The following is a 15,336-nucleotide window of genomic DNA, read 5'->3' on the forward strand; positions in this document are numbered from 1 at the left end:
CTTGTAGCTTTAGCAGGGATTGGCTATCGACAGCGAGATCATATTTTCTTAACTTTGCTAAAAGATAGATAAATGAAGCCCATCGTGTGAAAGTGAACGCTTGTTCCAAGTGAAGATTTGTGCATAACCCATGCAACCCCCATATGCTTGAAATATATGTTTTGTATAACAATATATTTTCACCGACAAATTATAAAATCAGTAGATAATTCAGCAATAGAGAATGAGGGAGACATTCATGGATACAGCCAGGCCAGACAAAAATAAACCACAGGTAAGTACAGCAAATCCTCTAATACTGGCCTGTATTCCATTACTGGCCGGGACTCTAATATTGGCCGGTCTCGCTGTCGGAGGAGGTAAATAATGGCCGGACTCTAATACAGACCGGGGCTATAACCAACGATGTTTCCAACGATACCTTGGGAAGAGAGATTTTTTTTTAAATTATAATTGTTACCTGAATGCTTTGGCAATGCAACATAATTTGAGAGAGAGAGAGAGAGAGAGAGAGAGAGAGAGAGACGTGTGTGTGCCGGCGCATTTGTGTGCTTCAGGAGTGGGCGGGGTGTGCGTGACCAAGAAAGCTCATTGGTCAATGCAGATATACTTTTCTTGCACCACTGAGATTCTCTCCAGTTTTGAGAAACGGAGACAGACAATCGTCAGTAGTCAGAGCTTGTGCGAGAATTTATTGAGAAGCGAGTCAAAAATGAGTAAACGAACCCTGAAACAAACGAGCTTGTTTCAGACTTTTACGAAAAAGTCCAAAAGCAGTGATCCAGGGGTGTCATCTGCTTGCCAGTCCTCTCCAGTATCAGCTAGTAACACGGCACCGGCAGCTTCCACTCCTCCGCAACCTAGCAGCAGTACGCTGCAGCTGGATGCGAGCTCAGTTCCTTTGAGGGAATTGCCTTCATCTACCTCTGAGTTTGAAACTAGCCATACAGCCAGTGAATTTCATATAAGAACACCTACATCTCCCCATGTCCCTTACGATCAGAAGTAGATGGTTGCTCCACCTTGCTGACAAATGAGCCATCAGATAGCTTTACTAATGAGCCACGAGTCAGCCCGCTATCACTGACATCAGATTTATCAGACATAGGTAAACTTCAACCAGATGCCTTAAAATGTGCACCGGACTCTGTAAAGCTCAATGTCCTACAGAACCGCTTCAAACCAGACAGAGGGTGGGTGGCTCCTTCTACTCTGATTTTCGGTAAACTCAGAAAAATACCCGAGGAGTTTTTCAACGAGTCTATGTACCCCACGTTGCACTACAGTGTGTGTCAGAGTCGTGCGTGTGGTAGTGCTGAGCAAGTTCACTAGATTCTAATCGAGGCTATAAAGAGTTTATTGTTTATTGTCGTGTGTAGTTCACATATGTTGTTCAAATATCAGCCTGTGTTCATGGAAGGCTATTGTTCAATTTCAAGTTAAAGTTCTATCGTTGTTTTGTGTATAAGCCTATAGATCGACTCTTCATAGAAACTGCAGCACGCAAGCGTTTTTTTTTTTTTGGGGGGGGGGGGGGGGGGGGGGGATTACACCGCTAGTGCGTACCTTACAGTTCAACCCTGCTGGAAAGGATGTCTGAATTACTGGTATTTGTTGATAATGTTCTGTATACCGTTATGGTAACTGTACTTTTTCAATAAATGAACCTATTTTATAGGTTCAAATAGACACAAAATCTCGTTTTTATTCATTCCACTGGTAGTCTGTTTTGCTCAAATAGAAATAGAGGCCTGCCTCTAATTCTGGCCTCCTTCCAATAATGGCCTGGACCAAGATGCACTTGAGTGAAATAAAGGCCCCGGCCTATATTAGAGGATTTACGGTACTTGGAAATTATTACTTGATGTACATCTGAACAGGGCTTCCACTCTTAACACTAGGAAAAGTAACAGCAACACACACATCCATGCTTTGGTGAAAGCCTCACCTTAATGAACCTGCCCACGATCTGTGATGTGTATTTGGGAAGCTGCTGCACCTTGCCATGGAGGATGAGAGAGACAAGAATATACTTCTTATAAGCCTCAAGCATGATGTGACTGACTGCCATAGCCGGAGTGGTTATAGCCTAAGGAGGAAAGAAGAGTGGTGAGCCTTTTTATGACCAACTTGTGTTTATGTTTTGACATTTGAATGTACCCATAAAATCTCATTGTAATGATATGAACCACCTATGGCCAGAGAAAGTAAAAGACATTTTAGAATTCAACTAGTGTTTTAACTAATGAGTGAGAGGATAAAGGCCATCTTTTCCATCATGTGTATAAAACACAATTAGCTACAATTTTGAAAAAAGAGAAAAACCCTGGCGCAGTACCTGCTCAAAGAAATACAGTGCTCGTTCGAAGTTCTTCAAACCCGTGTAGATCATGCCGCCGTAATAATAGTAACACAGAAAGTGCTTTGCATCATATGCGCCATTCTCTTTGCAGATGTCCATCATGTCCAGCTCCAGGAAAGGAACTGCAGGCTTGAAGCATTTTGCTAGCAGGCATAGCTGGTGAGATGCAAAATCGGCACCTTTTTGAGTTTCACCCAGCATTGACATTATGAATGACATTATTTGGTCATGTGTTTTGTCATTCTTTCTCAGTCCTGCAGTTTAGACCCACCTGACACAGATCTGCATGCACTGAGGTAAGCTGGTTTGTGTTCATCTGCATTTTGTCTATTGCTTGTTTGAGTATACTTATCCCACGCAATGGCTGTGAAAGCAAAGAAAATGCATTAATGATGCATTTTAGCAGCCTTGGTTATTTCATCTCTCGGCCAACCTGTGAATGTGAAGAGAGATTTCCCCGGCAGGAAAAATGGGACAGCAATTTTCCAACAATTTCAATTGTTATTAAATAAAGGACAACACAGTTACATTTATCAGTTTTATGATTGTTAGCTCCAGAGGGTGTTAAAAAACTTTACCTGTTTCCGTTCCACTAGAGCATTCGTCAACTGATGGCAAAGCCCAGCAACTGAGAAATAAACAGGAAGACGAAAGGGAATGCATAACCTGATGCTAAACACTTGCAGTGTCTCCTGTACAAAGCACTTTTTAGGGCAGACAGTCAAGTGACATGAATATGCTTTGCGGCAGAGTTTATTTCTGGACAGCAGTCTGAATGTATCCAACAAAAACCAGGACAACGTGGCTTCCTTACTGGGGAAAAACTGCACGCTTTCCAGTTATCTCACAGAAAGCATGTAGACTGCAGAAGAGTGTAAACTCACAAGTATCTGTTGCGTATCGAATGTGTTCTCCGTTGCAAGTACTGATGAAGAGCTGGACTTGAGAGAACAACGTCTCAAAGTCGGGGATGTTGGGCATGGAGAACTTCACAAATCTAAAATTATGAAGCATAATATGAACATGTGAATTAAACCAATGCCAAAGCAATAACCGCTATAAAGACTTAGCAACCAGTTTTAGTAATTACATATAAAGTAAATTACATACATATAAAAATTACATATAAATACATATTTGCTTGGTTGATTTACTATACACTCTTATGGCCAAAAGTTTGTGGACAACTGACCATCACACCCAGTGTGGGAAATAAGGCAGAACTGGTGGGCGTTTATCAGTAATTTTCACATTTGTCCGCTTGTATTTCAAAAGCATCAAACCGTAAAAATTGTAAAGATATGGGTCTAATCTACTTCTAGTTCTACTGGGTGAATATGTCGTAACATGGCCTGTGAAACGGGGGCCCTGTGAGCCTGACTTTTAAAATTCATACCTTGCCCACCCATGGTCCTAACCCCGTCAAACTTTACAGGCGCATCCCTCTCCCAGAGCCTTTTCGAACCAGCTCAGGAACAGCCCACTAGGACCGCAGCTAGGCCCATTATTCGCCCCGGAGCCCCCGAAAAACTTTAACACGAGCCCTGGCTCAAGCCAGCCTTTAAAAATTCATAACTCAGCCACAGATGGTCCTAGCCCCGGCAAACTTTACAGGCACAACCCTCTCCGTGGGACTTTTCGAAGTCAGGAGCGAGTGTGGCTTGCGGAAAACTTTAGCATGACCCCTGGCTCCAGCCGCTTGCACACACTGGGTTTTAAAAGTTCATAACTCAGCCACTGAAGGTCCTAGCCCCGCCAAAATTTACAGGCACCTCCCGTTCCCCGAGCGGCACACTAAGTAAGACAACAACAAAAACAACAACAATAATAATAATAATAATCAGTATTCACTGTGGGCGGCACGGTGGTATAGTGGTTAGCGCTGTCGCCTCACAGCAAGAAGGTCCTGGGTTCGAGCCCCGGGGCCGGCGAGGGCCTTTCTGTGTGGAGTTTGCATGTTCTCCCTGTGTCCGCGTGGGTTTCCTCCGGGTGCTCCGGTTTCCCCCACAGTCCAAAGACATGCAGGTTAGGTTAACTGGTGACTCTAAATTGAGCGTAGGTGTGAATGTGAGTGTGAATGGTTGTCTGTGTCTATGTGTCAGCCCTGTGATGACCTGGCGACTTGTCCAGGGTGTACCCTGCCTCTCGCCCGTAGTCAGCTGGGATAGGCTCCAGCTTGCCTGCGACCCTGTAGAACAGGATAAAGCAGCTAGAGATAATGAGATGAGATGAGTATTCACTGTTGTTTTTTATTGCACGATGCATTTGAACTAGTGTTTTAGGGTTGACAGTATCTGATTGATCCAGTCAGTTAAGAGTTCAGTTTACATGAAACTTTGCAGTACAGTATTAAGTGCCAAACTGCCGATCAGTGGTTATCATGTGCATTTTTTTCATTCATAATGACAGTCATAGTAATATGCTTTGTAGGATGTAGATTTATATTTTAAGAGTTTTTATTTTCTTCTATTTTCCAAGTTCCAGTGCAACAGATTTTAGTCTGAATACCAAATGATCTGTCTAGTCCTGAGCCATTTTAAAAGTCATTTTGTTAAAGTTACTTGGAATCTTGTGCTCAAAATTGTAACTCTATGTAAGAATAGCTGTATTTTTAATTACTAAATTTCTTATATACTTTAATTTTACTTTAATTGCATTTGGCAGATGCTTTTTAAACCCAAAGCGACTTACAATCGAGAACATAAACAATAGCAATCAAGAATCATAAACAATCAAGGATATAAACAGACATAAAAAGTAGGAGTACATCATCATACAAGAACAGTAAATAACATCATGCAGTAAGAATGTCACGAAACATAAGTTTTTACTAATTTCTTGAAGGATGATAGAGATGACCCTTGTCTAATGACTAGACTTCTTATGAACATACCCATATGGAAAAGAAATAGAAGAAACTTATAAAAAAAATATAACTTTTCATCACCTTCAGTTTATGTTTCATGTATTGTGCATCATATAAGGAATATGATATACTCCTGAAAGTGGCCACTTTTGCATTACTGTCATATATTGTTCTGATAAATACGCAAATCATACAAGTTTCATTTTGTTCAAATTTACTAAGGATCTTATATCTGGTTTCACTGTTGTATGCTTTACATAGAAGTTTCAGACAAAGGACATACAAATTTTATAAGATTTATCAACATCTTTTCCATATGGGTAGTATCAAAAATAGTCATTGCTGACATAATGTTTCATGAGTGTTATTATAGTACCTATGTATGAGTACTAGTAAGTTATAACCAACTGGAACATCCTTGCCCCCCATACTTTTTTCTAGGCGTGGAACTGACCCGTGTGTGCTACTGTTTTCTCGGGTATAACTTTAAACATGCTTTTCTTGAATCTTCTGTCATTTTCTTGTAAATTATATTCAATTTGTAGTGTAATTAGCAACTAATGTCTAGTGTAATTTGGCCTTTGAAGATCACCAAAAACGTGCCTGGAAATAGCTGAGAAGCCATCTCCAGGCATCTGAAGCCCTTTAGCTTCCAGAGTCCGAAGGCAGGCCCCAGACCCCCAGCCGCATTGTTCCAGGCCTTTGGACTAGAGGTCTGCGCGGGTCGGATTTTTCAGTCCCGCTCCCGCCTGCATTGTGCAGTCCCGCTCCCACCCGCAAAGAATTATGATTTTCAGTCCCGCTCCCGCCTGCCATATTTTGTCCCGCTCCCGCCCGCAAATCCCGCATGATGCAGACGTTCGCGTTATTTCTCAGGAAAGTTCTTGTCTTGACACAGCGTGATGGTGCCCCGCCCCCTACTTTGAGTGGATTTGAGCATAAATATCTACAGCTCACGTTCACGTTTGTTATTATTTACCTTGTTTCTGAATTTGGAATGTTGAAATGGCAGCATGTAGACCTAATAATAATAATTTAAGTAGGCTAATCATTTAAGTATGCGCTCTCCCGTGGTGCGTCTCCTATGAATAATTAGTGTGAAAGGAGAAATGGATCGCACTCGAACTTATTCTTTTAGTTACATTTCTTTTCAGTTGTTTTTAGCAGCAGAAGGAGACAAACGTTTCGGCTGTTGCCTTCGTCAGTGTCTCTAATAATAATAAACAATAAAAAAAAAGACAGGCGAGCACGCAATTCCAAGTGGAAATTTGGTATATTTACTGTTCAGCCATACAAAGCATTAGGCTAACCCAGTTTACATTTGTTAAGCATTTCTAACTAGAATATCCTATAGAATACCCTATAAGCATAGCATATATAAATGTTATAACAAAACACAGTCCTAGCCTACAACAACAAAAAATCGACAGTATAGGCTACTGTAGCCATTATAGGGCTATAGTTGCACATAAAGATCTCAAACACGGAAGAGGAAAGGAATCGGAAACGTACGAGAGTTATTTATCCTCTCCAGGATCAGAATCAGAATCAGAATTCTGATGACCAGCTCATCTAAGGTGTCACTAGTGAGGCATCATGTTATGGCCCTTTTCCACTACCCTTTTTCAGCTCACTTCAGCTCGCTTCAGCTCACTTCAGCCCGACACGGCTCGCGTTTCGACTACCAAAAAACAGCACGACTCAGCTCGCTTCAGCCCTGCTTAGCCCCTAAAACTGGCACCGTTTTGGAGTGGGTCTGAAGCGAGCCAAACCGTGCCGAGTGAGGCTGGGGGCGTGAGCAGACACTCCCCTGTGCACTGATTGGTGAGGAGGAGTGTCCTCACATGCCCACACGCCCCGCGAGCGCGCTGGGATCTGTAAACACCGTAAACCCGGAAGAAGAAGAATTACGAATTACGAGAATTTCTGAAGCCTTATGCTCCTCGCCTCATCTATACGCTCTTGCCAGTATCTGTTGGCGTTGTCGGTGACAACAAGCCACAGCACCAAGACCAGCAACACTAACAACTCCATGTCCTCCATGTTTATTGTTTACTATCCGGGTCGTGAGACTACCTCTTAAAAGCTCACTGATGTCACTGTTTGCGCTGCTTAACGACATCACGTGACGTCCACCCACTTTCGCTAACTCCACCCAATGTGTCCACCCACTTCCAGCCAGCACGGTTCAGCGCGGTTGAAGTCGAAACGCAACTCCAACAGCCCCGTTCAGCTCGACTCAGCACGGCACGGCTCAGCCCGACTCAGCCGCGTTTGTAGTGGAAAAGCGGCATTAGTGTGGGTCACTGGAGGCTGGGTGTGAACGGCGAGTCATTAGAGTGATCAAAGGATTGCCCGTTAGGGTGATCAATGGCAAATTTAAGATGCCATTCCTCACTCAATCTGGCAATCTGACTCTCTCTGCAAATTTAGGCATCTTAAAATGTTTTTATTAATGCCAAATAAAATATCCAGCACAAATTATACATGATAGACATAAATTAATAATTTATAAATTTTATTTTAAACACGTTTTTAGTTAGCGGGACTGCAGCTTATCACCGCTCCCGCCCGCATATGTGCACTCCCGCTCCCGCCCGCGCCCGCAATGAGCTTTCAAAATTTGTCCCGCGCCGCACTGCTTTGCGGCGGGTCCCGCGAGACTCCCGCGGGAGTGCAGGGCTCTACTTTGGACAGACAGACTGAAATTTGGGTGGACAGACAACATTTCATACTTGTCGGTCTTGTGACAGTCTGCTTCAAATTCTTTATTTCCCACACTGACACTCGTGTTATTCCACCCCAAACTGTTACCAACAAACGTTGGAAACACACAATTGTACAGAATGTCTTTATAAGCTGTAAGACTACAGTTTCCCTTCACCGGAACGAAGAGGCCCAAACCTGTTCCAGCATGACTATGTTCCTGTGTACAAAGCGTGCTCCATGACGACATGGTGTGTTAAGGCTGGAGTGGAAGAACAAGTGTCCTGCACTTCAACCCCACTGAACACCTTTTGGCCCTTTTTCACTGCATGGTAGCGGTTCGACTCTACTCGCTTTTGGTATCAGCAGGTCGTTTTCCATTACAGCCGGTTGTCATAGCAACGAAGCATGAAACTGTCATGAGGTCATCTTCAATGTGACACACAGGAACATCTTTATTAATACTACTATTCTCCATGCACTGAGACGAGAAATAAAATAAGGAACTTTGTTGGTTCATCATAGTGTTATAGTGTGAGGTGGTGTAGTGCTGAAAATGCAGGTCTACCAGTCTGAAGATGCAGGTTTGCATCCCTTAGTATATTTTATTGGGGGAAAAGTTTTGCTGAAGGTAACACATTTAAAATTAGCCAGCCTGTACTGATATTTTCTCTAACACTCTGTTGGTTTAAAAAAAGTTATGGGTAATGTTATGGGTTGATCGAGGTTTTATAATAAATCAAAACATCATGGCATGGCTCGGACCAAAGCAGAATTTTGTCCATCTTAATAAAAGTTAGTGTCTTGAATGGTTTCTTATGAAGGCAGGAGGCTTTGGTTTGTGGCTTGCTTTAATATGCTCGCTGACTACAGTGACAAAAGGCAGAGTGCACGTACACTCACACTCATCATGCCAAATGGGGGACACAAACCCACGTTCTCCAAATGAAAGCCCAGTGCCTTCAACCATTAAGCATCTACAGTGCAGCTTTTTTGCTGCTTGTAAACTGATGGCCCTTTTTATGCTGTTACCATTACATCCTGACAGTTTGGACACTGCTTTTTGAGAGAGATGATCTGGACCACCAACTGCACCCCAGGCCTCCTCACCCAATATCAGTGCCTGATCTCACTAATGGCCTTATGGCTGGCTGAACACAAATCCCCACAGCCACACTTCAAAATCTTCCCAGAAGAGTGGAGGTTATTATAACAGGGAAGGATTATATCTGAAATGGGATGTTCAATAAACACATATGGCTGCGATGGTCAGGTGTCCACATACTTTTGCCATTATAGTATATCTGAAAATTGTTGAAGCTACAAAGCACTGTGCAAACAGTATGAATAAATCATCACACATTCATCTCAAACAGTGTTCAGCACATCAAACATAACGGCTCTGTGGTTTCTGACACGGTAGGACAGTGAACTACAAAAACAGTCAAAAGGAAGTCACTGAGCTGAAAACAGTAGCAGCCAAAATTGTTAGGGAAAGTCATATTTGACCAAAATATTCCTTTTAATGTCTGTATGGAGATTGTAAGATTCTTTGCCAGATAAAAAAAAAAACAATCACATTTGGAGGGGAAAGTAAAAACATTTCATTCTGACACCAGGACATACCAAACCAAAGGGTAATCTTTTATCTGTCAGGGAAAAACAATAAGCTAAACACTGATTTAGCATCAGATGTGAACGCAAGCCCCTGGGTGCAACGCGTTTCACTTTGATCTGCATGTTGCAGTTGTGCCACAGTGGAATACAAACACTGTCCAATCACAGCTCTAAGCTGATCTCCGGGACGGACCTGTATTCAGAAAAGGGCCCCAAAGCATCATTTTCAAATATGTGATTGCATTTCAACGTAACACGACTGCAACACACCGATTAACGTGAAACACAATGCAACTGGGAATTGCATTCACTTCTGACACTAAATCAGCATTTAATTAACAAAAAAAACAAAACCCTGCTTATTGGTTTTTCTCTGAAGAGTTAAACAGATGCCAGAGTGATGTAATAAAGGCTGTTCAGTGTGGCATGTTGCCCTCATGTCACAAACTAAAAGCAATGCCACAGCTGGCATTTCATGGTTCTCTGTGATGCAATTGCTCCTTTATCGAACAAGGAATCTCTGACACATGTCTGAGGGTGATGTGCAGACTCACAGCACTGCCAGCACTCCGAGAGAGTGCTCCTGGATGTCCAGTGCTCCTAACACAGTGTCCAGGTGGGAAAGGTTCTTCGCAAGCAGCTCTCCGCTTTTATTGATCAGCTCGCACAGCTGAGTCATCTGGCCTAAAGTGGAGAACAGACACACAGGCAGCAGAACTTTACATCTCTGTGTAAAAAAAAGCCAGACGTGTCACAGAATCTCAACATTCATTCGCACACTGAACTCAGGAACTGCACATTTCACTTTACCTCGCTCATTTGCACTATTCCGCACTACCTCACCTTAACAGCTATTAGTTTATTGTTTATACTGCTTATTTCATGTTTACCTGCTATACCTCAAGTGCCCTTGACTGTTATTTTATATCCCTTTGCTCCAATTTATATGTATGTGTATGTATATATACACCTGTGAGTGTTTTAGTCTATTTCTTATCTAGGAGTGTTTATACTGTTTATTTCAGTTATTCTATTTTTATTTATTGCATTGCCTGTTTGCACCGTGGGTCAGAGAGGACTGAAATTTCATCTGTGCTATACGTCGAGCATGCATAGCATCTCATCTCATCATCTCTAGCTGCTTTATCCTGTTCTACAGGGTTGCAGGCAAGCTGGAGCCTATCCCAGCTGACTACAGGCAAAAGGCGGGGTACACCCTGGACAAGTCGCCAGGTCATCACAGGGCTGACACATAGACACAGACAACCATTCACATTCACATTCACACCTACGGTCAATTTAGAGTCACCAGTTAACCTAACCTGCATGTCTTTGGACTGTGGGGGAAACCGGAGCACCCGGAGGAAACCCACGCGGACACGGGGAGAACATGCAAACTCCACACAGAAAGGCCCTCGCCGGCCACGGGGCTCGAACCCAGACCTTCTTGCTGTGAGGCGACAGCGCTAACCACTACACCACCGTGCCACCCATGTATAGCATATTTGACAATAAAGTTGACTTGACTTGGAAAAAAAAAAAGAATCTGAAGCAGTATTATCACAACGGTGTATTATCTAAACAAAAACATACAGCAAAGAAGATGCATTGCTTTGGAACGGCAGACAGTTTTGAGATCTTTCCTGCTGTAAGTAAAAAATGCTCAAGAAAATATTTAAAGGGGAACAGAGGGCAATATATAGAGTAAATATAACAATAAAACACACATTAACGAACCTTATTCAAGACTTACAAAAGTTTTTTGTTCTAAGGTTGGAAAGTTATAGTGTTTTGAAAGTAGCTCGGGCAAACTATTTCCGCAGTTTGAACAGCCCGCCATGATATTAATTTTATCCAATCAGAATGCACGTTCATTTTCTCTGCGTAACACTCATGACGTATGTATGTGCCCAGTTGTGTTGGCTCATTGAGGTTGGGACTAGCATGTGTGAATCGGAAAGTAGGATGAATTGTAAGTGATCGGCTACACAAACTGGTTCAAACTGGTACCCTTCTAAAGGGCCCCATACACATTCAAAAAAGTCATCAAAATTTTGTATCAAAATTTTGATATCAAAATTTTGATGCAAAATGTCCACACATGATTCAATGTTTTTTCGATCAAAAATTCAGTATTGTCAAAAACTTTGACATGGACGCAGCAGTGGCCGTAGCACTTGTGTTCGCTTTGGACAATGAACCGCCTCGGCATCGACGGAAATGGTCGAAAGACTGGTTTTTGAAACGGCGAACGTACGGTCACGTCAACCTCCTCAGAGAACTTCGTCTCAAAGAACCAGAGGACTTCCGTAATTTCCTTAGGATGGATGCCCCATCCTTCGATGAATTATTGGACCTTGTCAAGACATTGATATTGAAATCTTGTCACACTGTGATGCGTTCATCTATACCACCAAGTGAACGCTTGTCCATCACACTGAAGCCCCCCACACACGCATCAATAATTTCACGACTCTTCAAAAAATATCAAAGTGATTTGATATGCCAAAATTTGGGTTCAAAATTTTGACATCAAATTTCTGACATCAAAACACCCTACACATGATCAAACTTTGTATCAAAATTTTGATGCAAAATTTTGACGACTTTTTTGAACGTGTATGGGGCCCTTAAGCCATAGCCTGCTTGCAGTGTGTCTTGCGGGATCTCTTCGTATGATTCGACAGAGCTGTTGCTTTCACTTGATGCGCCCGACGCCATGATTACACGCTTCTCTCCTAGTGCAGTGGGTAGGGCTGACGTCACAGTCTTTTAAAAATGGCGACTCTTGTGCCGTTTAGCATACCGACTATTATATTTACAATTACCAAGATATTTCGTTGTTTTCTAGTATATAAATTTGATAGAATACGTTACTTTGTCACATCAGCAACTGTATATATTATATTTGGTACCCCTTTAAGTAGAGAGGGGTTTCAAATGCTGTTTCTACTGTGACAAAGAAAAAAAAAACATCATCTTAAAACCCACACATGGCACATTGTGGGTTCTGATTGCCGAAAGGCAAGTTTTCATTCTTTATTTGGTTTGCGTGGTAGGTTTAACTTTTCACTCAATGCTGTGTGCAGAGGAAATATGCTTTTGGCACTGAGTGTCAGTAAAATGAAGACTCATTCACTGTTGCTCTTTAATATGGATTTGTAAAGAAAACGTTAATTCTCAGTGAAGTGCATCCCTTGGCCCATGCTACAGGAGGTTGAAGACAGATCACCTGTTATTGCTGATGAACAACTCTAACTACAATAACCCAGCTGCAGTGCTGTCAGAGCAGAGCTTGGCTCAGTGCTGCACTGTACACAGCCGGTTTCACTGTGAGGGCCACACGCAGTTTCTCAGTAAAGTGAAATAAAGCCTGATGATGATTTGCAGTCCCCAGAGTCGGGGTCCTAATGAGGGCAGCTCCGGCCTGCACAGCCTTACAGAAAACACTCCAACTCTACTGAATTGAGCAGATTTTACAGAATTCCCAGTCATGTACTGAGTGTCAGTCAGTGAGGAACATTATGACTTGTTTATCGCAGGTTACTCGTTAGCTACGCTGTGGCTAATTCTGCTAGCTCACTATCACAGCGACATTTATGAAGCGACATTCTGTTGTCTATCGGTGATGAAACCGAACCGTGTTTCTGTACCCAAGTACCCATTTTACACAGTAGTGATTTCACTTTATACAGAAGGAACAAACTCACAAGCATGCAAGCTAAAAGTTCTGTCAACTAAAACTCCTAGCATGTTACCTAAACAGGCTAGTTCTGTGTTTTCCACACCCGTATTTTCCGCACCAGTAGGTCCCGCCTCCGCTATTCGGATTGGATGTTAAGTCATATGGGAACGGCCGTGCTCCAATCATCATATGGTGTACGCGCATGCGCTACAGAACACTGAGGTAAAGGAGGCGTGTTTGTCGGAATACCGGTGAGGAAAGAATAACGCGTTCTAACTAAGTACCTTGCTAATCTTGAATGTTTGGGTCTCTTCATGAGCTGTATCCATACCTTGAGCAGATAATTGCCGCACATTGTTCACAAACTGCTCCAGCGCTGAAGCCATGATTCTACAAGTTTGCGAAGAGGCCGCTTTCACCAGTTTTCATTCAGGTGTCAGAAATAAGTGCTAGCTAAACAGGTTGAAACAGAGCGGGTCTGGGGCCTCAGCCGCCACCAACAGAAACCAAACTCTCGCGATACAGCATCATCATAACACCGTTCGCGAGATTTGTGGTTGGTTATTGTGAGTTGTGCTCCAGAGTTGAAAGAAAAGTTTTTCAATGAATAAGATACATGTTCTTACGTTTATCTTTTAGGACAGTTGTCCTTAAATTTTAGTATCTCTGTGCTCTTTTATACAAATACATTTATGCCTATTTATTTGCATCACTGTAGCAGCCTCAGTGTGAGAGACTGGAGATCACGACAGAAATAAGTAAGTTAATACTAGTGCATCTCAAAAAATTAGAATATTGTGAAAAAGTTCAATATTTTCCATCAGTTATTTAAGAAAATGAAAATGTTATATATTATAGACTCATTACACATAAACTAAAATGTTTCAAGCATTTTTCTATTTTAATTTTAATCAGTATGGCATACAGTACAAAAACATAAACCCCATCTCAAAATATTAAAATATTTCATTTTGAGATTGAGTAAAACAGTATGAACACAGTGTATCTCTTGGTCTAGTTCAGTACACACAACCACAATCATGGGGAAGACTGCTGACTTGACTGTTGTCCAGAAGATGATGACTGATGCCCTCCACAAGGAGGGTAAGCCACTAAAGGTCATTGCTGAAAAGGGTGGCTGGAAAAGGTGCACAAGCAACAGGGATGGCCGCAGTCTTGAGAGGATTGTCAAGAAAAGTTGATTCAAGAACTTGGGAGAGCTTCACAAGGAGTGGACTGAGGCTGGTGTCAGTGTATCAAGACCCATCACGAACAGACATCTTCAAAAAAGGGGATACAACTTTCGCATTCCTAATATCAAGCTACTTCTGAGCCAGAGACAATGTCAGAAGTGTCTTATCTGGGCTAAGGAGAGAAAGAAATAGATTGTTGCTCAGTGGTCCAAAGTCCTCTTTTCAGATGAAAGTACATTTTGCATTTAATTTGGAAATCACGGTTCTAGAGTCTGGAGGAAGAGTGGAGAGGCACAGAATCCAAGGTGTTTGAAGCCCAGCGTGAAGTTTCCACAGTCTGTGATGATTTGGGGTCCATGTCATCTGCTGGTGTTGGTCCACTGTATTTTATCAAGTCCAAAGTCATCACAGCCATCTACCAGGAGATTTTAGAGCACTTCATGCTTCCATCTGCTGACGAGCTTTTTGGAGATGCTGATTTCCTTTTCCAGCAGGACTTAGCACCTACTCACAGTGCCAAAACTACTACCAAGTGGTTTGCTGACCATGATATTACTGTGTTTGATTGGCCAGCCAACTTGCCTGACCTGAACCCCATAGAGAATCTATGGGGTATTGTCAAGAGGAAGATGAGAAACACCTGACCCAAAAATACAGATATGCTGAAGGCCACTATCAAAGCAACCTAGGCTTCAATAACACCTCAGCAGTGCCACAGACTGATCACCTCCATGCCACACCGCATTGATACAGTAATTCATGGTAAAGGAGCCCCAACCAAGTATTGAGTGTATATATGAATATACTTTTCAGAAGTTGGACATTTCTGTATTGTAAATCCTTTTTTTTAATTGATCTTAGGGAATATTCTAATAATTTGAGATACTGGATTTCTGATTTTCATGAG

General features: G+C 42.3%; 1 protein-coding gene across 1 annotated transcript in view; it reads right to left on the reverse strand.

Annotated features, from left to right (window-relative positions):
* The window catches only part of cops3 (COP9 signalosome subunit 3), a 29,928-nt gene extending 16,181 nt beyond the window's left edge, over nt 1-13,747 (reverse strand). Inside the window, exons 1-7 of the mRNA XM_060939476.1 lie at nt 13,568-13,747; nt 10,106-10,235; nt 3,247-3,359; nt 2,941-2,990; nt 2,634-2,726; nt 2,339-2,518; nt 1,949-2,089 (exon numbers count right to left, since the gene is read on the reverse strand). Of these exons, the coding sequence (XP_060795459.1) occupies nt 1,949-2,089; nt 2,339-2,518; nt 2,634-2,726; nt 2,941-2,990; nt 3,247-3,359; nt 10,106-10,235; nt 13,568-13,622 (762 nt within the window). The 5' untranslated portion in view covers nt 13,623-13,747. The remainder of the gene's footprint in view (nt 1-1,948; nt 2,090-2,338; nt 2,519-2,633; nt 2,727-2,940; nt 2,991-3,246; nt 3,360-10,105; nt 10,236-13,567) is intronic.
* Nucleotides 13,748-15,336: the final 1,589 nt, after the last annotated feature.

This window comes from Neoarius graeffei, chromosome 14, assembly GCF_027579695.1.
Source record: "Neoarius graeffei isolate fNeoGra1 chromosome 14, fNeoGra1.pri, whole genome shotgun sequence".
Lineage (NCBI taxonomy): Eukaryota > Metazoa > Chordata > Actinopteri > Siluriformes > Ariidae > Neoarius > Neoarius graeffei.